This window comes from Megalops cyprinoides, chromosome 12 (genome assembly GCF_013368585.1).
Source record: "Megalops cyprinoides isolate fMegCyp1 chromosome 12, fMegCyp1.pri, whole genome shotgun sequence".
Classification (NCBI taxonomy): Eukaryota; Metazoa; Chordata; class Actinopteri; order Elopiformes; family Megalopidae; genus Megalops; species Megalops cyprinoides.
In genome coordinates, this window is record NC_050594.1 from 12,699,776 (window position 1) to 12,723,411 (window position 23,636).

At 44.0% G+C, this 23,636-nt stretch overlaps 1 protein-coding gene across 1 annotated transcript in view; it reads right to left on the reverse strand.

Moving 5' to 3' along the window:
- Nucleotides 1-23,636, reverse strand: part of LOC118786567 (CUB and sushi domain-containing protein 1-like) — a 159,322-nt gene that overhangs the window by 130,063 nt on the left and 5,623 nt on the right. Inside the window, exon 2 of the mRNA XM_036541696.1 lies at nt 10,706-10,922. Within this exon, the coding sequence (XP_036397589.1) occupies nt 10,706-10,922 (217 nt within the window). The remainder of the gene's footprint in view (nt 1-10,705; nt 10,923-23,636) is intronic.

The window sequence follows — 23,636 nt, forward strand, 5'->3', positions numbered from 1 at the left end:
AGAGATTAGTCAATTATGCTCACAAAGTAAATAAATCAAGAGACAAATAAAGCGAGACCCTGTCGCAGGGTTTTTATAGTGATACTTAAATCGCTTTACAATAACCCTCAGGTAGAACATAATTAAGGATAAATAAAACTGGGGAGGAAAAAAAACAGGCTATGTTGTTGTATTCTTGCCCCTGGTAGAGTGAACTAACTGCAATGCTATATCATGTACTATTTGTCTGCAAGATGATGACATAGTAGTTATGCAAGAGGAAATTGTTTTGTGGCATTACAAATGCTGAGCAGCAACAGCCTTTGTGTTCATAACATTTATCTAATTTTGCATAGACTGGAACTTCATCTGGATTTGAAAGAAGTGTATTTTCATTACCCCCCCACACACACACACACACACTTTTTTTTTTTTGCAAATTCCAGTTCCTGCTGCACTAATTAGTTATGTAAGGCAAGAAAAAAATCACTTCATGTCTTTCTTCGAAATTAGGGTGTTAAGTTTAACTGTAATACTAGCTTGGCTCCAAACCCCCACATGCCCTCCTACTGTCCTGTGATTGGTCAAGGAGATCAGATCGAGGGTGAGGGGCTGTTTCAGTGCTGCCCCCATCCCCCAATATTCCTCATACTTTCAAAGCTGTAAATTAATTATTGAAACGTTGACTGTATTCATGAGGTCCGTGTCTCTAAAGGGTGCAAGGCACTCTTGCTCCCCCACTCTCTGACTCTTCAAAAGGCATTCTGCCTCAGAAGTGATCATTTCACTGTTTATAGATGGATTTATTCATATATGTATTTACTTTACCTGTTGGGGCCTTGGTTCTTTTCTGTCCCTGCTTTCTAATGCACTGCAAAGCAAGGTTAAGGGGTACATCTGGTTACAAGCAAAGGGCACAACAGATGTAAGGATAATTATGGGTTTCTGTCCCCTCATACCAGCTTTCTCTCTGAGTGCCCCTCTCTCTGTCTGTCTGTCTGTCTGTCTGTCTGTCTGTCTGTCTGTCTCTCTCTCTCTCTCTGTCTCTCTCTCTCTCTCTCTCTCTGTCTGTCTCCCTGACTACATGTGTTAGTGGAAACTAGAAATTTGAGCCCCAACTCAAATATCTGTACACTAAATTCAAACGCATCTTTGCCCAAATCCCTTTGTTTTATCCATTTGCGTCATGTTTTTCTTTAGCAACCCTCGATTTCCATTGAAAAATGATACAGAAAGTGCCTGGTACATGCTGCACTAAGCATATTGTGCTGTGGACGGCCGCGATGGAACACTAAACCTTACAGAATGTGCGGTGTCATTGTTTTGCATGCCTGTCAGCTGAGTGACTGACTTTTCAGTCAAGGTTCTCTGTCGGGCCTAACAAGACATTGGAATCTTTGTGCTTTGCACTGAAAATGTTGCCCCTGCCACCTCTGGACGGAAAGTTCCATCGGCACGTCATTCAGTGATATCAACAGTGACAGAAACTCTAGTCTAATCAGGACAGAAAACAGAATGTACATTCTGGCTAGTGGTATATGGGGTTTAGCAGCTTATAGAAGGATGGATGGGTGATTTACTCTTTTTTTGTAATTATATTTACATTTACATTTATTCATTTGGCAGACGCTTTTATCCAAAGCGACTTACATAGGTTACAGTTCTTTACAATGTTATCCATTTATACAGCTGGATATTTACTCAGGCAACTGTGGGTTAAGTACCTTGCCCAACAGTACAGCAGCAGTATCCCAGCGGGGTTTGAACCGGCAACCTTTCAGTTACGAGTCCTGCTCCTTAACCACTATGCTACACTGCCGCCCACAATTCCACAGTCAAAATGCCATTTAGAGTAAAAACATTCTACACAATCTGATGCAATATTTGACAGTTATCATGTCAGACTCTCGCCGGCAAGTGTGGACTCCGGCCTCATAGGGCATATTTAACAGCCCACAGAAGACTTCAGTTTCAGCTCATTTGTTTTGTGTGCATCATTCAACTTGCTAAAAACAGAACCTTTTTTCAACTAAACAACACAGCTGGCACTGTCTGTCTCTGACCCAAACATGACACACATGGGAGAGGACTGCAGGGGACCAGCTGAATAACAGTGACAGGGAAATTGTTGTTGTTGCACTCTTCATTTTCGAAAGACAGAACTGACTGACTAGTGGGCGCTGCCCTGTAGGCCACTGTTATGATATGACCAGTTTAATTATAGGAGTCATGAAGATGAGGCTTGAATGAGGAACCCCCACCAACCCCCTGCCAGTAAGGAAACAGCCAATGAACAACAGCAGGAGAGAAATGGAACGCACTTCAGCACTTCAAATTTTCTTTGCTCCTGGTCTTTTTCTGTTACTTCTGCTGCCTGTTAATTAAGCCACTTTAACACCCAGTACAGTTAATCCTGCAACGGACTTTATATTTACCCAGCAAACAACATGTCTTTACTTTACTCTCATTTAAACAGCAGTGGCCCTCAGATGTGGTACAATCTCACAAGCTAGGATACATTTTCTCTTTGGATTTCTCTCTGTCCAGGGATGGGGCAATAGGGACAGTCCCCATGTGTCACCAATTACCACTGCCTCTGAGCTGAAACTTTTGATTCCAAGCCAAACCCATCTATAAAGACACATGGGAGAATTACTATGAGCTATGAGCTGGCCATTTCTACGTCTCACAGTCCTCAAGAACAAGCGCCCATTTCCTCCACTAATGTGATCGCACTGACAGAGCAAGAGACAGAGACATAGCTTCACACACAGATCCACCATCAGTCATTACAATTCAGAACCTTGGACAGCACCATCCTCAGTGATCACATTTTAGAACAAGGGACAGCACCATCAAAAATGGTCACATTTCAGTACCAAGGACAGCACCATATATGGTGACATTTGCCATACAAAAATATACATGGCTGAATGATCAGCCTTATATATAAGGCATAGGTACATAAGGTATATAACTGATTTACTCAAAGTCATCATTTGAGATGTGGCCCTTATTTTCCAGGCAGCTGATAAGTTAGAGGTGTAATGAGAAACCTGTGTAAGCGGCTGTCATTCCAGAGAGCAGAGGAGAGCACAGAATGTCACATGGTCATTTAAAGATCCCAGCTCTGCACCTGTGGGTTGCGTGTTCAAAGCTCCATATCAGACGATCCTGCCGAGCAGCTCAGCAAGGCTCCTCACCTCAGTTGCTCCCAGTAAAAAGAAAGCACGGCTACACAAGCTGTGTCATGTGCAGAAATTTAAACGATAATGAGAGAAAAAATGCTAAAGAGACAAGCGAGACCATTTCCTGTCCATCTGCTGTATTAGCAAACATGCTTTCCCTGCTGAATGCACCTAATGATGGTCTTACACTTCCCCTCGGGCTCTGTGTAGTGAATATTTATCCTCTCTGCCTCCCGAGGAACTAAAGAGCAGCATTATCTTCAGACCATCGTTCAAATGGCTCCTGTGTGATTATTCATTTCTAATGAGCTCATATTTACAGGAAAATCAATTAGACATGGTTTTTTTCCCTTTAACAAGAGGGGTTTAGTGCATTCCAGGAAGTGAGAGTAATTATTTTAATTTAAGTGTTTTTGTAGACAAAGCAAATGTTCTGAAGGTGAAAATGGAAGCCACAGATAAAGTGTAAACCATCCACACAGGGAAATGTGTTACCTCTATGCAGTCATTCCCAGGGCAGTCCTCCAATAAAGGTATTATTCGTTGTTAACCGTTAATACCAACTACAGTGTATAATTAGTGTTGTAATTGAGAGAAGACATATCAAATGTTGCAATCCTGTAGGCCAGCATCCTATAGACATCCCACCTCATTCCCTTGTCATGCCCACTGTCCTGGTCCCACCCACCATGCAAGATCTCCCCGTGACACACACCCTCCTGTCTTCTCCTGCAGACCCTTGCATTTTCTATAACAGTCAGCATTTGCCACACATAATGCCGTAGTTAACACTATCACCATTCAGGTTTTCTTTAGCAGAAATCCATGGGTTATGGTGGTATATATCTATGGTAGCACATTACTTCATATTTAAATTTAACAATACAGTCCATACTCAGTCGAACATGAATTTATATTTTAATTCTCACGCTAAAATGTATGTGTGCAATTTCTTGACAGTTTTTCCTACAAAACAGTAAGAGAAATATATTTAGATTCATAACAAAAACTAATCTCCAAACAAACAAAATGTCTGTATAAGCACACTACAGAAATGCACTGAATGTGTCCCAAAAACAGTTCAAAATAAACCTGTCTGTAATCTACTTAATGCGTTTTACAGTGCTCTAACAACATTTTTGCAAGAGTTGGAACCAAGAGCAGAGCAAAATCTCTAATGCATTTTAGTTTGCAAGTGTATTCCAAAACATGTCATCAGTGAAAGACAGATGCAAATGCCAGGCTGTAGCTTGCAGGTTATTTTTAGTTTGTTGAAATTTTGGCACTTCTGTAGATCGAGCAGCTACCATACCACCATGAAGAGGCAAGTATTTTCAGTAAAATGAAAAAATATATATTTTGTGTGTCCTCACACTTCGAAACACATCCAATCAGAGATTAACTACTGCACATTGAAACAAGACAAGAGTTGATTCACCTCAACCACTACCAACATGTAGCACCCACCTAAGGTCATGTATGGCAGCCATTTTGCACCAGAACGCTCCCCACATACAAGTTGTGGAGGAGGTATTTGCTCAGCCAATTACTCTTCTTTACACATTTCCTGTAAGTTCACATGGATTCTTCATTCAAATTCATGTATCATACATCTAAACAATTCAGGTAGTTTTGAAAGACGCACTTCAAAAGTTAATACTGAAAACATGTCGTAAATTAATGTGATTAATGATTAAATTAATTACTACAGAATAGAATGTCTTGGCATGCTGGTATTTCATGACCAAAAGCATACACATCAATCTTTACCGTGCTCCACAAAGCTAAGGTTGATATGTTTGTGTGTGAATCTCGTTCTATACAGTGTTTAGTGGTTGAGAACGTCAGAATGAGTTCTGCTTCTTCTCAACTGTCCTGCTGTTAGACGCAGCAGTGCAGCCTTTGTGAACAGAACTGAGGGTGTGGTCTGTGTCCTGTGTGGCAGGGCTTATGAGCACATCCAATGAACTTGAAAGGAAGTTAGTGGAATTATCCTCTGCTCTGTAAAGTCCATAAAACCCATGACCTGCACCATCAGGAGTGATGGGCAGGAGACAAGGATCTTGGAGCACACAGACTGAGGCAAACCAAAACTGTGGTTTCCACAGTAGAGTCTAAGCCTTAGAGATTCCTGTCCTTTCATGATACTCCTTCTCCCTCTTTCTGTTCTGCCCTAGTCCAGTGCATCATGGGCCACTGGCTGCTCTGAACAAGAGTGAAGATGGAGGATGGATGAAGCCACGGCGTTCTGTGACTGTATCGCACCGGTGAACAGCTGTGCTCATGAATATTAATGTACCCTCGTTACAGTGCATGGAAGGGTGATGAGACTGCAGAGCTCCCTGTCTGAGAGTACCTGCGTTGTGCATCAGGGACACAGCGTTTCAAGGGAAAGTCAACACTGGATGACATCTTAGTCAGTGACCAATGTGGTGAGCGTGATGGTGAAAGTGCTGGTGATGGTGACAATGACAGTGATGACAATGATTATGATGATGACGATGATTGATGTGCTCAGTGAGAGGTACAGCAGGATGAAGTGTGTAGGTTTTGCCCATAGAGGGCAGTGTCTTCAAGAACAATGACAATAGAGAGAAAGATGTGTGGGGGGGGGGGGGGGGTTTCTCACATTCTTTCACCTTCAGACTTGCAAGGCAGTGACAGATCGTGACAAAGTACAAGCTGACTGAAAATGGGTTTGTGAAAACCTGTGAGATTACAGTGTGAGTAAATGAAAAGGCTTGTAGTATTACAGACTGGGCATGTGAAAATGTTGGTGGTATTTTAAACTGAGCATGTGAAAATACTTGTAGTATCTTACACTGTACGTGTGAAAATGCTTGCAGTATTTCACATTAAATATGTGAAAATGCTGGTGGCATTTTAAACGGAAAATGTGAAATTGCTCACCGGTTCATTGTACAGTGCGTAGGTGAAAAAATATGAGTGCTTACCCTGCCCCGCACTTTGTTACCTACAGTGTCAGCGAAAAAGCAGTGAAAAGCAGGCCAGTGCTCACGTGCAGTCTGCGGGCCAGGTTTTGTACTTGCACGCGGGATGCCAGCGTCTGCCTCTGAACAGCCAAACGGCCTCGGTGACACCTGCAAAACGCACGTATCCAAGCAACCAGGGGGATGGCACGGCAGCCAGGGGAATTTTTTAATAGCATAGCACCACTATTCCATTAATGAGGGCAGCATGTCTTGGAGCAAAGCACCTCACAATAAACCTGGAGAGGCTCTTGTGTTCTTAGATCTGAACAGGACAAGTTTAGCAAGTATTGACCCCCCCTGCTTTGGGGGGCAATGGGGAGCAACTGATGCCAGGTGGAAGAAACCAGCTACTCAAATAACTGGAGATCACGAGCCGTGGACATGGTGAGCAAAGAAGGGCAGACCCACGTTACCCAGAGCCATGCGGCGCCACACAGACCCCAGGATGTTTCCTGAGTATACCCAGAGGAAGCGGGGATGCTTACAGCCTCCCTGTGCCTGCTCCAATTCAGCACTCCCAGAGCACCCTGCTCCCAGCTCCTGCCAGAGCGGCCATTTGGACCCAGGCCATGCAGGGAGGTTTAACGTGAATGGATGGTCCGGGCCCGAGCTGCCGCTTCGCCGATCCGGCCGGTAAAGAGGCCAACCTGGCGTGACGCTGAGGAGCGAGCATATATCCTCTGTGGGTCCCGGTCCCGGTCAAACAAATAAATCAGAGCCATTAAGTGACAAAATTACAGCCTCCCTGTCCGCTTGCAGCTCCCACATGAGGAGGCCATCTCCCTCCCTCATTGGTGCAGAGCAGCACCAATAAAACAGGCTCTCCAGCTGCAGCGCTGCTTCCCCTGGCTGGTGCTTGGTTGAGGCTTAATACCACAACCCTTTGTGATGTACTAGAATCCAATGCGTCATACTACACCTCCTTTGAAATGTACCACAATCCCACACATTGTACCACAATCTTTCGCAATGTACTAGATTTCATTGCACTATACCATGACCCAAAGCCTCATACCCTAGTCCTTTTTAATGTACCACAATTCAATCACAGTTCACAATTCATATCACAGTCCTTTGCAGTCTATCACACTCCAGTGCGTGGCACCACAATCCAAGAAATGAATACAGTTTTAGGCCTTTTCAGAACTTGTAAAGGCAGGTGTCCTTGGTATCTGCAAGTTAATATTTGTAGCTAAATGTTTGCTATTGACAAGAGAGCAGGAAATCCAGTCTCTCCCACAAAAGACAGGTGAGAGGGGTTAGCTCTGATGCCTCCTACAGGAACTATTGAGAATGAATACGGTGCCTGGAAAAATTGGAAATGAAAGAATTCCGTACAAAGCCAGACAGGAAGAACTGAGGGACCAGGACAGTGAGTCCGGAGAGATTTACACAATGAGAGGAAAATCACACAAACAGCAGGATTCCAGTTTAACTGCTGTAATTCATCAGGCATTCATTCCACACACGTCAGGCACCCAGCTAACAAACAGCGCTGGCCGCGTCTGAGAGGGCTCTTACATCTCTCGCTGCCTCCACTCATCGGTCTCAGCGTGAGCTGGAGCTACATCCGCGAGGCCAAGGTCCAGTGTCCACAGAAACCCTGTTCACCAGCCAAAGTGTCCATCACTCAATTCAGGGTCTCTCTCCAGCAGTCCATGCTGTTAATCTCTTGTTAAACTACAACCAAACATCGAATGATCACAGGGGGGCCGGGCAAATTACAAACAGAGAGATTCAAAAGCCCCCTGAAGTGAAGTGGCACGTTTGACATTTAAGGAGCATGTTGCCATCCTCCTGTGGCCCTACAGGCTGAGGACGGGGAGGGGGGGGGGAGCATTCACAGAACCCAACTGTCCCTCAAGGAGCTTAGGAAGGAGGGAGGTTTAACAACAGAAACCACACCTCCGCCTCACCTGTGACCTGCTTCTTTACCTCAGTCCACCTCAGTCACGCATGGACCCAGGTCTCTCACCTGTACCTCAGAGCAGGTAGAAATAGAACACAGTGGTCCCCGAGGACGTGTGCTGTGGTGAGAGTGCATTTCCGGCCACTTCAGAGAGAGATCAACCTTAAAGCTGCTGTCCTGTGCAGACTGAATACCCACCTCTTCAGACTGCATCTTGGGTCTCTCTCTGAACTCTGACTCCCCTTTCTCCCGGGACCGACGTACTCAGTGCCACGGGCTCTTTATCTCTCTGTTATTGCTTTTATAACACATTCGCTTTTGGTGTTGGCACTGAGTGTTATGCTGTTCCCCCAGCTGTGGCTCTTGTCTTTACCAACATGTTGACTGTAGCACTCTTTTATTCAATAGCTCTGGTCAAACTGTTATGGGCAATTTTTATTTCTATTGATCTGCCTTATTACATGCACTATGTAGGTGTTTCTGCAGAACAATGTGTACTAAATGGCTACTTGCAACTGTAAATCTAATAGAGATAGATTGCTCTCCAACACACCCCAAACCTGAAGTGCCCTGGCACCTTGCACACTTTCCCTCAAGGGACAAAGGGGTGCTTTGGGGACAAATTTGTTATGAATTTTATCAGGAGGCGTATTCTGCCTACACATCATTTCATTGGTTTCTAACGCTTTCTGACTGACATGCCCCTCCCCATAAATCACATGATTTTAAAAGAAAATACCACCACATTCATTGTGGTCAGTGGTGTTTTCCCCACCACCAATGCAGTGACCTCACGGCTGTGCACTTACAGAGTTTGGTGTGATTTCTGTCACGTCACATGGCGATTCCTTACATTAACACCTGCATGCTGACGCAGGCACCCAATCCAATGTCACATGCACTGCCTCAGTCTGGTATGGGCGCACGATGTGACAACCATTGTTAACAAGAGTGAATTGTCCCGTGACCACTTTTGGGGGCGGTTGTCTGGGTAACAGGTCCCATGTCAGACAGCCAGACATAAGCAACACTTGTGGAGAATACCAAAGAGAGGCTGAGAATAGAATCTAATCTAATCTAATCTTATTTGACCTATCACAGAAGAGTGAGTGCACACAGACACAAAAGCATCTTTTTAGGTGAGTCATTATAACATTTCTGCAAATGTACCGCTATGCAGCATAGTGATTTCTGTGCTGCGCTGCTGCAAATTTTCTGACGTTTCATTTGTTCACTCTCATCTCTCTTGCACACTGAATCATTTGCCTCAAAGCAAAGAAAACAATGAGGAACAGGCAGGTTGCAAGGTAAGCAGGTCAGTTTATTTCATAAGTATCCTGCAGAGAGCCGGAGAGAACAAGGAGGCTCCTCCTACAGGACACGCTGCCATAGGGCTGTTTAGAAAGGATTGCTTCTTTTTTTGGTCTTTTTATTCTGACATTTAAAAAAATTGGGGCGGACAATTTTTTGAGCTATTTGTGCCAGCTGCAGTACGCACAGTTCCATACTGAGTAAAGTGAAAATCGATAAGAGGAAGACGAGGAAGAAACTAAAAATGCAGGGCAGTGAACCTGACAAAACTGGCATGTAGAACAGATTAAATGGAAGGGAAGTCAAAGGTAAGTATGTAGAAAGTCGATTTAAGAAAGTGGAAGATGGCTTGATAAAGTATTTTAGGTAAACATTAGTCTACATTTGAGCACAATGGGTATAGAAAGTGCTCCTTTCTAGTTTGAGGGTATAAAAACTAACATGAAAGATGTTCAGATTTCTGAATATTCCTGAAGGAAAGCCCTCAGCATCCACACAAGCCCAGCACAGGAGCTGTTAGGCACTTTTCCATGCATTTCAATTCACTCTTCTGCAATGGCATAGTTTTGTAACGATTTTAGAATCAAGTATTCAGAATTATGTAACCGCGATTTACAGCCAAAGGTACAACTGCCCCCAGGGGTATCTGTGCATGTCTCAGGGGGAATTTTTAGCTCATATGCCCATTTCTTAGATCCTGCTGGTAAAAAAAAAGAGTAACACAGACAGCAGTCCCTAAGGCTAAACAACTGAAAAATATACAAAGTATTTAAACTGTGTCCAATGCCAGAGCCACAGAAACACAACCCTTCATTAAGCGAGGAAAATGGATACGCTCCAAGAAAATAAGTACTTAAAAAATATGTTACGGCAGTTTTTTTTTATAACACACAGCATAATGGAAACCTAACGTTTTGGCACAATGTCTTTGTAAAAATCAATGACATAAAACCATAAATCAAACGGTGATTCATATGCACTGCTTTCGGTGAACACAACCTGCATGCATCTGAGAAGTTCACATGACCCTTGACCTCCTCAGAAACACAATGGACAATGATCACTTTTTAATCCCACTGAGAGTGCTGAAGACAATCTACATTAGCAAGAGAGTTACAGCTACCAAAAAAGCCAGACCCCCTTGGCATTAGCATGAATGCCACCTTGCAGCAGTGTTGTTACAGTAATATAATATTGTAATTTTAATGTTGCACGGCGTTTTATGTGTGGAAATCTCACTGCACTAAAATGTACCAAGATGGTGCTAACATATAAACTGCACAGATACGAGGCAGCTGGGCTGTAATTGGTCAGCGGAGGCTCACCTGGTGCGCAGGTTGGCGGGGCTGGGCAGCCCGTCGTACACGGACAGAATGTCAAAGTCCTCCTCCAGAGCGAAGCCCTGGAACAGCAGCTGGATCCGGGTGTGGTCCTGAGTCAGCAGCACCCAGGTGCAGTTGGCATAGTTGGGGTACCCATAGGGATACCCCGGGCTTTCAATGGTGCCATTGGGGCCGCGCAGTGTGTAGCTGCAGTTCTGAGCTGGAGGGGGAGAGAGAGAGAGAGAGAGAGAGAGAGAGAGAGAGAGAGAGAGAGAGATAGATAAATGAGTGTGAGGGTCAGGATGGCTCTTTTTAAAAGTACACTGTGCACTTCCTTTCTATTAAGCAGGAGACATTACACTGTGCGCTTTAGGGGTGTGAACAATGTGATACAATATTGCTACCTATTCAACAATACGATATACTGTATGTTGGAAAATATCTAAGAATTCACTTTCATATGGTGTGATTCAATGCAATACATTCTGATGTATTGCATCAGTTCTGAATAGCGTTGTTGCTTGCACCGAGAAAGTACTCAGGCAGTGTGAAGGAGAAGTCTGGAGCACGTCCCAGAGTTTTAATATCCATCATATGAAGTCCAGCAAGTGCAGAGTACCTGGAGCACCACAGCGCACCCACCCACACACACACACACCTGCCGGGGCAGACTTGTAAAATGTTGAAACCAAACCGAAAAGTGAATCGCCACGTGAGCCCTGATCCATCATGAGTCAGCTTAAACACTTACACTGTCTAGCTTCATTTTCCCATACTCTTAATAAGGTGTCCAGGTGTTTAATCTTTCAAACGTGACACAATTTTTGGGGCACATAGTACATCAGACCTGTGTGAGCATGGTGTCTCCACCTTATAAAATGTATTGCTTTAAAAATGGCTGTAAATGAACAGTGTCAAATACACTAAACACAAGGGGAAAGGTTTTGTTGCTACAAACTAAAGCATTAAGAGCCAACCTCCCTCAAACATGTGCACGAGAGAGATTTGTTCTGGGACTGGGAGAAAAGCTGACAATGTTCTGAACTGGGTGAGAGATCAGTAGAAGGCTTGAGAGGGAATCATGTTCCTGATTACTTGGCTGAATCAGGCACGGCACCAGAAATATCTTGATCTGACATGCTTTCCCCTTTCGGCTGGTACACAGTCTGTCACATCTCGGTTCAAAGCTGGTGATCCTAAACAGAAGCACTCCTTGTTAGGGGAACTGGATGTTTAATGTGTGAGATTTTGAGATTACGCCCGCGTGAACACTTTGCTTGGTGGACCTCCAAGGCCTAAATGGTCTAACTGGCTCTATGGAGCAGGCAGTTCTAAATCAATGCCTTTCCCTGTTAAGGGAAACCCTTATCTGACCAGCCCAGGACGTACTTGAGTCAATAAATAAAGAATTCAGGCGGATTGCTGCAAAAACAAGGATTCATAAATGCAAAAATACTGAGCTATAATAGAGAGGAGCTGGAAAACAAGCTTCATTCTTTTCAGGCAAAATAACTCTAATAAGGCAGATGGTCTAAAGTGAACAGTATTCACAGCCTGATGAACTGAACCCCTTGGATGAAGAGACTCAGAGGCTTTACTGATGTTTTTCAGAGGGAGGGGGAGGTTTTACTCAAATATACAGTACTTTAGTGAGGATACTTCATTAGCACTTTTCTGAGACAGGCATGCAAATTGTAGCTATTCCAATAGCAACAATATTCTTCATTTAATTCACTATAAATATTGTTAAATCAATCACATTTATTCCTTGTAGTGTATTTTGACAATTTAATGGAAAAAAAGCCATAAATACCACAAACCAACGGACTGCCATCTCTCCCATAAACGTCTACTATTTTCTGGATCTTATATGTTTGCATGAATGTACCTCTTCAGACCGTCCCCCTCAGTGTGATGTCTTGTTTCATGTTGTTAGTCTTATTACATGGTATGTGAAAGCATTCTGCCTGGAATACTGTAATTATTGTGTAAAAGATAATGAAGATATTAGTCTGCACCAGTGTGTTGAATCGAGTGAACACTTGTGATCTCAGTTTTTGGTGCCACTTCACTAGGTGCACCTCCTACTCGCACTTTGTAAGCCGCTCTGGAGAAGAATGACTGCCAAATGGTGAAAATGTAACCATAAATGTATGCATCCATACAGACATGCAGGAAACTCTTTAGGCTACTCTTTAGAGGCCTCATTAGCATCCCAATGGGGGAAGCACAGTCTCTCTGTATCTCAGAAGCAGTAAGTGACACTCTGGGGCCAGGGGTAGGCAGCCCAGGTTCTGGAATGCAGGAGATGTCTCTAGTTTTGATTCCATCTGAGTTCTTAATTACATAACTGGAACAGATAATACAGAAAATGAATGCAGGAGGAACAAATGAAAAACAGCAAAAAAAAAAAAAAAAAAGGAACAAAAACCAGATTGAAAAAAAGCAACAGAACCGTCTCCAGAAACAGCTGCCTAGCCCTGCTGCTGAGTAACATACTGACAGTAGCACTGACTGTCTACCCGAAGTCCCTTGAAGTAGGTAAAAGGAGAAGAACATCCCTAGTAGTTTATGCATGGTAATGAACATTACCATGATATGTTCTCACTTTTCCTGTTAGTGCAGAACTTGATAATCCAACCAGAACAGGTCAGCTCCTGCAGGGCTTCCGCAGTCTGACCGCTGCAGGAGGTCCAGAGGACCATGCTGAGATCCAATCAGAAGCCATAAAAGCATGACCAAAACTCCCGAGACGCATTTTCGCCCGTGCTGTGCCTGTGGCACATCGGAACGGGCCTCGTGTTAATTGATCTCGTTGAGTGCCAGCGTGATTACGTTAATGTGGCGCTGGATGGGGCTGACTCAGGAGCCCCGCAGGCCGTATGAAGCTCTCACTTCACCCATTACAGCATCACCACTCCATCACTTCGGCTCAGCCCAGACCCTCCCTCTGAGGCCCACTTTAATAGCTCCTTTTCTTCTATCTGCCAACCAAATGAAAGAAGAAGAGGTAGAAGAACATCAAAGTAATAATTCATTTATTTAATTGCTTAGCAGGCTTACGTTTTAGTTACTAGTTAATACAGTTAAGTATACGTTCCATTGTCGCCATTTAGCAGACACTTATCCAAATAGCATGTTACCAGTAGCATGTTATCCAAATTACGGTAGGTTACAGTTTTTTGACACGTTATCCATTTATACAGCTGGATATCTACAGACGCAATTGTGGGTTAAGTACCTTGCCCAGGGGTACAACGGCAGTGCCCCAGTGGAGAATCAAATCAGAAACTTTCCAGTTAGGAATCTTGCTTCTTACCACTATGCTAGACTGTCGCCCTTTCTCAATGGTATCAAAGGGGTATCAGGCATATGATTGAAGGCTGCTGATGGCAGATCTGGCACGAATCCACAGCGACACCCTGCCACCCCATGTTAGCGTGTCCCTGCTGCATAAAACAATCAGTTAATTGATGCATTAGGCAACAGTAAAGTGAGCCCATTCAGCCCGCTGCATTAGCGCGCATTAGCATCCATTGCTATGCATTATTCTGTCATGTGTATTATGAAATGTAACTGACCTGTGAAACGACCACCCAACAGCCAGCATCTGCCGGTCACACACATCAAGCGTTTCAATCACTCATCACTTGGCAATCTCCACCGAGGGAGACAAAGCACAGTAGCATCACCGCGCTCTGAACACGCATCCTGAAGGTGAACCGCGTGCAGGCATTGACCATAAACCCTTTATGGGCTATCACAGCATGTATAATGTATATCCTGAAGGTAAACCGTATGCAGGTTTTAACCATAAAATCTTTATGGGCTTTGATAGTATGTAAGTAAGCTCTTAACATATGTCCTACTTATATTCTCAATATAAGCCACATGTGGCTCTGATTATATTCTAGATGTGTTATTATCATAAACTGGGTTTATTATAATAAAATGGGGCTGTGGCTGTTCATCATATTGATTTCTGCCACAAATATTTGTTATCAATAAATAACCATAAAGTATATCACCTGTCTCACATGGACTGGAGGATTACAGAAGCATTCTGCCTGCAGGGCAGCAATCACCACGGCCCTGGATTTAATTACAGCAAACAAATTCATCAGAATGGAATTAGAATACAGAAATAACCGCAGCACCTTCCCTTAGGGTCCGATTCCTATCTCTGCTCTCTGTGTCTCACAGCTGGGGTCCCTTCTCCTCGCACAGCGCCTTCTTCCACTGAAAGGCAGAGCACAATAGCAGCGCACCGCGCATTCCACTGCTCCGCTGCAGCTCATACACGTCAATACCTCAGCTGTATCAGCCGATGGAGAGCAGCGGGGAGAAGCACATGCTAACACATGTGACTCAGGCCTAAGGTAGGTGTGGCTGATTTCTCTCTAAGCCTCTCACAGAGGAGAAACCAACAGCTCTCCAAGTCTATTTACAGAGGATGGAAACTCTGCAGATCACCAGTGCTGACAATCTCTTAATGCAGAGGGAAACTTCAGCAGGTAGACCTTGGAAAAAGACCAGCAACATTGCTCTCACGTCTGCATTGGCTCCAGGTGCCATATTGGCTAAGACTTTAGAAGATATAGGTGTGATCCTCTCACTCTCTGTGAGAAGAAAAGTTTTATTTTTCTTATGTTGCATCCCATCAAGCATCACCCCTGTGGCCCATGAACATTTGATATATGAGCAGTCATGTATACTTAAATGCATCCAATGCTTTCACTGAAGGGGATCAAAGGCAAGGTAGACTGATGTTTTACTTTTTAAAAAGCAAAGAGGAAAAAAAAACACACATAAAGAAAACAAAGTCAGTCAGTCTGCTAACCCAGCGAAAGCTTCCAGTAATGAGCCCTTCATGATGTTAACACAAGATCGTCCTCATTAGCACAGCTAGCAACTGTCCGACGTAAAGCTAACATATGTTTCAATTTGACCAAGTTATTATTCTGTTTACACAAGGTGTATTCTAGTTTCAGTCTCTAGTCTACTAAACTGTGAGGACTCATTAAGGTCTGTACTAGTTAGAGACATTTATACTCTTGCATACTTTACAGTGAAAGAGAAATGCACATTTAACATGCTATTCCATGTGTCACCTCCTGAAACACCTCAAACAATATTGGACATTCACCAAGTGAGGAAAAAAACACACCCTCCTACTCTGTACGTGAATAAGGCATTTTTTCTATAGTATGTTTGGGTAGAATACTTTCTCATTACATTATTGGCATTTAGCAGATGCTCTTATCCAACACAACTTACACAGGTTACAGTTTTCCTTGTTATCCATTTATACAGCTGGCTATTGCTGGAGGCAATTCTGGGTTAAGCATCTTGCCCAAGGGTACAGCAGCAGTGCCCTGGTGGGGAATTGAACCAGCAACCAACCAGCAACCTTTTGGTAACAAGCCCTGCTCCTTACCATTATGCTACACTGCTGCCTCATTTACAACAAAGCGATCCTTTGACTCTTCATTGGAAGACAACACAGGCAAAGCAAGCCAACAGTGAGCAGACCTTCCCCCCTGCAGGTAACAGCCAGGCCCGTCCAGCCTGGATCTGCTCCATTCCGTTAACTAATCTCAAAGAGTGCTTGGTGCAAAGCATGTATAAGAGCTTTTTGTGAGCCATTTGAAAGGAGAAGTGTCTCAACCTCTTCTGCTGCAAGAGTGGAATGTAACCTATGCCCTCTGCCAGCTCCTGAGGATTAACCTCTATGGCAGGAAAGAGGCTCTGTTGTTCAAGCACCTGACCTCTTTAAAAGGCCTGAAAGCTGCACTGGTAACATTAAGTGCATTCTCACAACCATTCTTAGAAAAGGCCTCACTAGTGCCAGCACCGCCCTGTCAGGCCACTTCACCTTTGGTCCTCCACTCAGAACCAGAGGAACAGGTCGAATGCAGAGCTTTCTGGCTCCGGTCTGACGTAAAGAAAAGCCGATGATGCAAACAGATGAGGAAGAGGCACAGCAGAAGGAGGCGAGACAGAGACAAATCAGAGAGATGGCAGCATTTCAAAAAACACGCAAAATTACAAAGAATCATTTTGATTTTTTTAATCATTTGCTTTTTTTCCATGTAAAGCACTTTTGTGGAAAGACAGCTTTTTGAAAGAGCACACTAACTAATACACAATCCCACACATACTGCAGGTCACCCATGAATAATTTGTTACAGCTCTACAGATGGAGAAACATCGCATCCAAAGGAAGAGCCAAAGAAACATTCAAAATGCACTTATATTCCAGCAGCTGCTTCGAGGCTGCATGTGGAGCTCGGATTTCGGCTCCTCTAAGTCAGAGATCCATCCCTTCTAATACATCTAAATTCACTCTGGCGTGCGGTGCAGATGCAGCCTTTAAAATAGATACCGCTGAGCTCAGCTTTCCGGGGCAAACGCAATCAAACAACTAATGTTCACGCGCACACTGGCAGCTCAAGCCTGCCGCCGGAACACTAAAGCAGACACGTCGAACACAGGGAGGTATCAGGTACCTCTCGCTGAGAGTTTAGGAGACGGCTGAGCAAACGCTGACACAGAGGGACAAACCTACAAATAAACACTTCACAAGGTGAGGTTTACAGTAGCAGGCATTTCCAGGCTTAAGTCTGCCTGCCTGCAGGCCCCTGTTGGAATCCAGTGTTGGGAACAGAGCTTAACACAAAGCCCTGGGATACAGCCCCGCATCAATCAACATCCATCCTTAACTTTGACTCATCAGGTAAATGCAAGTGAAGCACTACATTGCCTTCAAAACCAGCAATATTTTTCTCAATGACGCCGGAGATCGCTGAACTCCTTGAAACGTGTCTGAGAAGAATAAGATGTTATGCACGCTTTTAATTGTGATTTAAGATTTAGTTGATTCAATCTATAGCCAAATCTGGAACCAGCCTCTCACAACCTGCAAAGTGCAATCCATCCAAGACAACATTTTAAAAAGAATCTAATGGGCACCACTTAAACAGCAAGAGCAGCTAATGAGGGCGGAATTGAAAAAAACGGCTGACTACACCCATCACTAAGTGGCATTTTGAACAACAACATCTTCCAGTGCATACATAGAAGTACTCCACATCTACTGTGAAAAGAAGCACTCGTGATCATGCTGGGGAAGAAAAATTGATCAGAGCTCTACTACCAGTTTATACAGCAGACAGAATTATACTTCAACACCGTCAGCAGGAATGGAGTGCATCCAACTGTGCATAGCATCAGCTAAATCTGAAAATATTGGGACTAGTGCAGCAGTGTTGCTCAATGGACTGTCATAGTACACCTAATACTCAATATTTAATGTGCAAAATTAAGGTCTCGTATACTGGAAAAAAAAAAAAATAGTGGGGGGGATGAGCCAAGGGTTCATAGGAATGCTAACGCAAAGCCCTGACTTCACCACAGAAATTTGGGCACATAAGGTTACCCAGGGTTTTGTCCCCATTTTATGTCTCTCCTGAGATTCAGAAATGGGGAGAGGTGGGGGTAAAACTGGGGCAATCCAGGGATAGAACTGGGCATTGCGGTTCTGCCCTTTATCACAGGCCCCGCCCCCACCGGGACCAGCCTGGAACCCCCTCTCTCCCTCTCACCTCCTCTGCAGATTCGCTGTACCCAGAAAGAGAGGTCATTAATCACAGGTCTCAGAACAGCCAGGTTGACACCAGGCCAGCACACTCACAGCATCTGCGTTTGACTGAGAGCCACACAGGTACGCCTGTTTAACACACGTTCAGCACCCAGGGAGAAGCACGGAAACCCACACACAAACACTAAATCAGACACAAACACTGAAACTGCATTCACAACCCCTTACCCAGGTGAAATATGTGTTTATAACATGGACAGAAGCGATCTATTGAACCAGTTAAAAAGGCTTGTTTGCTCCTACATAATAAATTGGAGGTGCTGTTGTGCTCCTCTCTGCATGTCATATGAGAGGACATTGTGTAATAGTCACACCAGTTTTAAGTGCAGGGTTGCATGTTGCCTCATTCTGTGGGAACAGAAGGGCAGTGTTAAGCAGCTGGGCACGTGGTGTTCACATACGTGACACTGAACAGTTTTTTTTTCCTTGTCATCATTCTCCCCCCCCCGAGAATCCGACAGTCCTAAACACACTCGTTCCCTAACACTAACAGTCTTAGCACAGTTTCATCTGCATTAGACAACTCTAAAGGCTTGTTCTCACAAAGAGAGAAGCCGGACACCAGCCGAGTCCGAGAAATTTACTGCCAGCCCGCTCACTTTTTCCAAGTGCCTCAGTTGTAATTTCAGGGCAATAAACACCTACCGCCTACACACACACACACACACACACACACAAAGCATTTCATTTCAACCTCTCAGGGCCCCTTTTGACAAAGAGCTGTGATAATTCAAATGTTTTCTTTTTTTGAGGGGGACAGGGCTGCACAGCTGGTTTTCTTTGGTGTGTTTAACTGCATAATTGCGCCCCCCTTGCGATGTTTGCAAGCAAAGGGTACACAAACTCACTAACTGCATGATCAATGTAAAGTCAGTAAACCCATGTTCAACACCTCATAACTTCCACAGATCAATTTTCACCTCACTATTGCACCGGCAAATACAGCAACTGCAATTGAAAAAGTACAAGAAAAGAAACATGCTGTGGCCTCCGTAGTCTGCCTCACTACAGTCCAACGGGTAGCTCTAGCCTTATAGCATGTTATAGACGAGCTGGCTGCCAAGGTAACTCAAAGAACTGCAAGTTTTGTTGCTATGAAGAAATAAATTTAGTACCACAGAGAGCCATAATATTTGTTGGTCTGTTTAAAAGTTCTCACCGGTTAGATTGATCAGACACTACTCACGCTAAATACACCACGGTGTCGTGGTACAGAGAGATGCTACACAGGACACAGCGGTGTCTAAAAGATAATCATTAATCACCTACCACTGCGCTCCTGGTCCTAAAATCTCAGTTTCTCCACTGTAGCCGAGTCGAATAAAAACATAAGAGTCTCTGCACCAGATGTGTAGGCACTGGAACAAGTGCACAGATTTCCAGACCCATTCAAAGAGGTGGAGAAGTGTGTGAAAAGCTGAGTCTTAATCATTTTCATCCTGGAGTACAACAGTTGTAGACTTTCAAAACGTGCAAACAAACAGAAGAAAAGCCTTTAGCACACTAGTTTCACTCCAAGGTTTCAACATGACGTCTTCTGTCGGTCAAAGCCAAAATCATGACGTTGCATAGCCAAAATCTTGAGTTCTGTCAACAACTCTAAAAATAAGCACAACCACCAGATTGCTGCTTAAAGCAAGCTGGTCACCAAGGAAGCACAAATGTGAAGGTTTCTGCTCAGGAATGAGTCCATCCTGAGTTGTTTTTTTCCCCTCAAATTACGTGTTGTCTCTTAAGTTGACGAGATTCTAGGAGATAAAGCCAATAAAGCCAAAATGCCAGCTGGCTTCTCAATCCCACAAGTCAGTGTGACATCAGTGATAACTCAGCTAAATTGGCTGAAAGTACCAAACCTGGCAACCCTGCCTCACACACAAAACACATGCAGCACAAGATGAAGGGGAAGTGACCTAACACCTGTTTCCTCCCACACTCCGTGTAAAAGAAGCACTTTGTTATCTTAAAGTGATGTTTACTAGAAATCCACACAACTGGCAAGGCTACCCAAGCCTAGTGACCTCATGCTCTTTGTACAGCCACAAATCATCAGTTTTGTTTCAGCAAGAGACAGTTATATGGCTCATTATCAGTAGATAAACAGAACATTAATTGGGAAACTCGGATTAACCCTTCTGTAACAGAGCTGACCGATGCTCTGCACATAAATTAGCAGAAGGAGTAAAACTTAAAAAAACACAATAATTTATTTAAAAAAAAAAAACCCACTCACAAACACAGGAGCACCAGTCTACTACCTCCAGCACACAAAATGGCTTCCAGCCCCCTGAACCTGGCCACACACCTGTATATAACAAGCCTTAATTAGTGCAGGTGTGACCAGTTAACTGGCTCTCAGAGACAAAGACAAATTAACAAAACAATGAAACAATCATTAAATCAAGACAAACATAAAACCTGTCCCAGCTGTAATTGATTTGAAGCACTTATTTTACAAGATGGAATATAGACAATGAGGATCCTCAATTTAACCAATTAAACAATTAATATTAAACATTTAACCTGCTGGGGGTGAGGTGAAGGGCTACTCCTTCACACCTTCTCACAGAAAATTAGGTCAGGTGCAGTCTCGCTTTTTGTGCTGTAATAAGCAAGTAAGGAGGCTGGCCAGGACAGATCTCTGCATGACAATATCACCTTAAATCTGAAGGAAACCATGATCACACACAGAAATGGCTGAGTGAGATCTATGGGGCAAGCTTGCTTTTGTGCTGTTTGTGAGCAGCAGAGTGGAACTGGGCCGTATTTGCGTGACAGATACCCCTGCTGGCGGCTATTTATATTCCAACAGCTTTCACATATTCTCTATCCCATTAATACAGCTGCATGACACTATGATTCACATTGCTGCCCTGGCCACCGCTCAACACTGTGATCATGTCTCCAAGTGTTTACTATAATAATCACTGAATATCTCCCCTGCAGCGTTCACCAGAGATTTATGTGGAACCTGACATGCCCCCCACCTCCACACATCCCAACAGCCTTCTAACCCCCCCCCACACCATCAGAGTCTCCAAACTCCCCCACCCCCCACACCTACACCCACACACACACCCCCCAACAGAATCTGAACTTCCTGACTGCCCACACACCTCTCTGAGAGTGGGAAAGCTGGGGCTTCAGTGACAGCTGTTTGGTATCAAGATGGATTAGAAGGGATAACGCCCCCGGGAGCAGGGCTTCAAAGCTCACTCCTGCCCTCCCACCTGTCACATTACCTGTCTTTGTCTCTCCATCTCTCTCTGTCTCTCTCTCTCTCTCTCTATCTCTATCTCTCACACACACACGCACACAGATGGCCCAAATTAATCATCCTATGTGCATATTTTGAAATGCACCAGCTGTGTGTCAATTATGTAATTAAAGTTTCAGCTTCTTTTGATTCAGTCCCACCTATTCTAGTGTAGACCTTTCCATTGTGTGCTACTGATTACCTTGTAGGTCATACATCTGTGGCTGATTTCTCATGAACAACCGACAGTGACCTGAAACCCAGTTTCATCCCTATGTCGACAGCAACTCCTACTGTAAGAGCAGCTAGGTGGCTATATGCATGACATAGCTATACCAGAGGACAGAGGACTTCAAGATCAAATAATGCCTTTTATATATTTTATTAAAATTTTAAACAAAGCATTTTGATAATGGTTTGAGGTCTGATATTTGAGGATTATTTGGTCAGACATGAGTGAGCCTGGTGCTACCTCTGCACTGAACAAGAGGAACCCACACTGCACCCGAAACCTGGACTGCTGTGGGTAAAAGGACAAGGCTGGGATACCGGTCAGACTTAGCTATGAGGAATGAAGGGATAACAAAGAGAGATTGAGAGACAGAGGAGAGAGAAAGAGCGTGTGAGAGAGAGAGAGAGAGAGCAAGACAGGGAGTGGGAGGGAGAGAGGGAGTTGGAAGAAACATACGTGGCTTAAGTACTCCACAGCCAAATCTAGAGGGATCAAAGATAACTGAACACAGTATTGATGGCTGTTTTAGGATGCAAGGGGATGAAAACAGCACCAAGAGAGCAATGTGGAGCCACACTGGATTTGTAGCCATTAGCTGAAGAAACACAAGCTTTTCCAATAAATCAATCAAGTTAAAATACACAAGGTTTTAGGCTGGTTGTTTTGATAGAAAAAAACACAAGAATTTCCTCTCAACCTCTCTTAAAAAAAAACAACTTTCTTGTAGAGGTCAGAGGTTAGAGCAATTACGAGGTCACAAGGGAATGAAATACAAGCTCCACTCATGCTGGACTTAAAGATTCTCTCCTTTGAAGCCTGTGTATTCACACAACAACAAGGAGGGTGTTTGTGTGTACCATGTACTAACCCTCTTTCAGCGAGGCTTTTGTTCATCAGAGCAAATCTTATCTAATAAAAGTCTGGTCTGTGGAAATCTAAGGAGACTTAATGAGGTGCTAACAAGGAGTTTCACTGCTTTTCCTCTCATCTGAAAAATGAGACTGAAGGTCCTTGGAGAAACGGCAAACCTATGGACCATACATGCTTGATCTACAGTCGTAAAGCCTTCAGCAGCCTTCAATACACAGTATAACTTCCAACATTGCAGTTTCCGCTTTCCGCTATCCATGTGGCAACAGACAAAAAATGAATACTCCATCCAATGGCTTACTGCACAGAGCTGCACAGCCAGGTACAGATCCGCAAATTCATCGTTTCTCAGATGTATGTATCACCCAACAAACAAGCTGCCCCTCACCCCAGTGGTAAAGATTCCTTTTTCCCTCTGTCTGATGCTGAGCCAGCCCTCCCTGTGAAATCCCTGCCTGGCGATTTATGACAGGAGATCTGTAACCACGGGAGCAGGCTATTCGGTGTACGCCGGTACCGAACGAATCCGCAAATCCGTATAAAACAGCTGGCATGTGACCTGTGTGACCTCTACTGTCCTCTGGCTGGGTTCTCTCTTCCATACCAGGGTATACAGCAGTAAAAACAGCATGTGATGATTCACGGCTCTTTCCCTCTGACAGAATCGAAAAACACACATAGGGAAGACAGCCTTCATGAGAGGGCAGGTCATCCGGCGAGGTTACGAAGCCCAGCCCAGGCTGCACGGGTCTCGCCACTTGCTAGAATGCTAAAATACCACAGAGCTTGCAAGTTACATTCAATACAGCAGAGAGCTAACACACTAATTTCAAAATATCGCAGAGAGATAATGAGCTACTTTTAAAATACTGCAGACAGATAATATGAATATTGCAGGGAGATAACAACCTAATTTTAC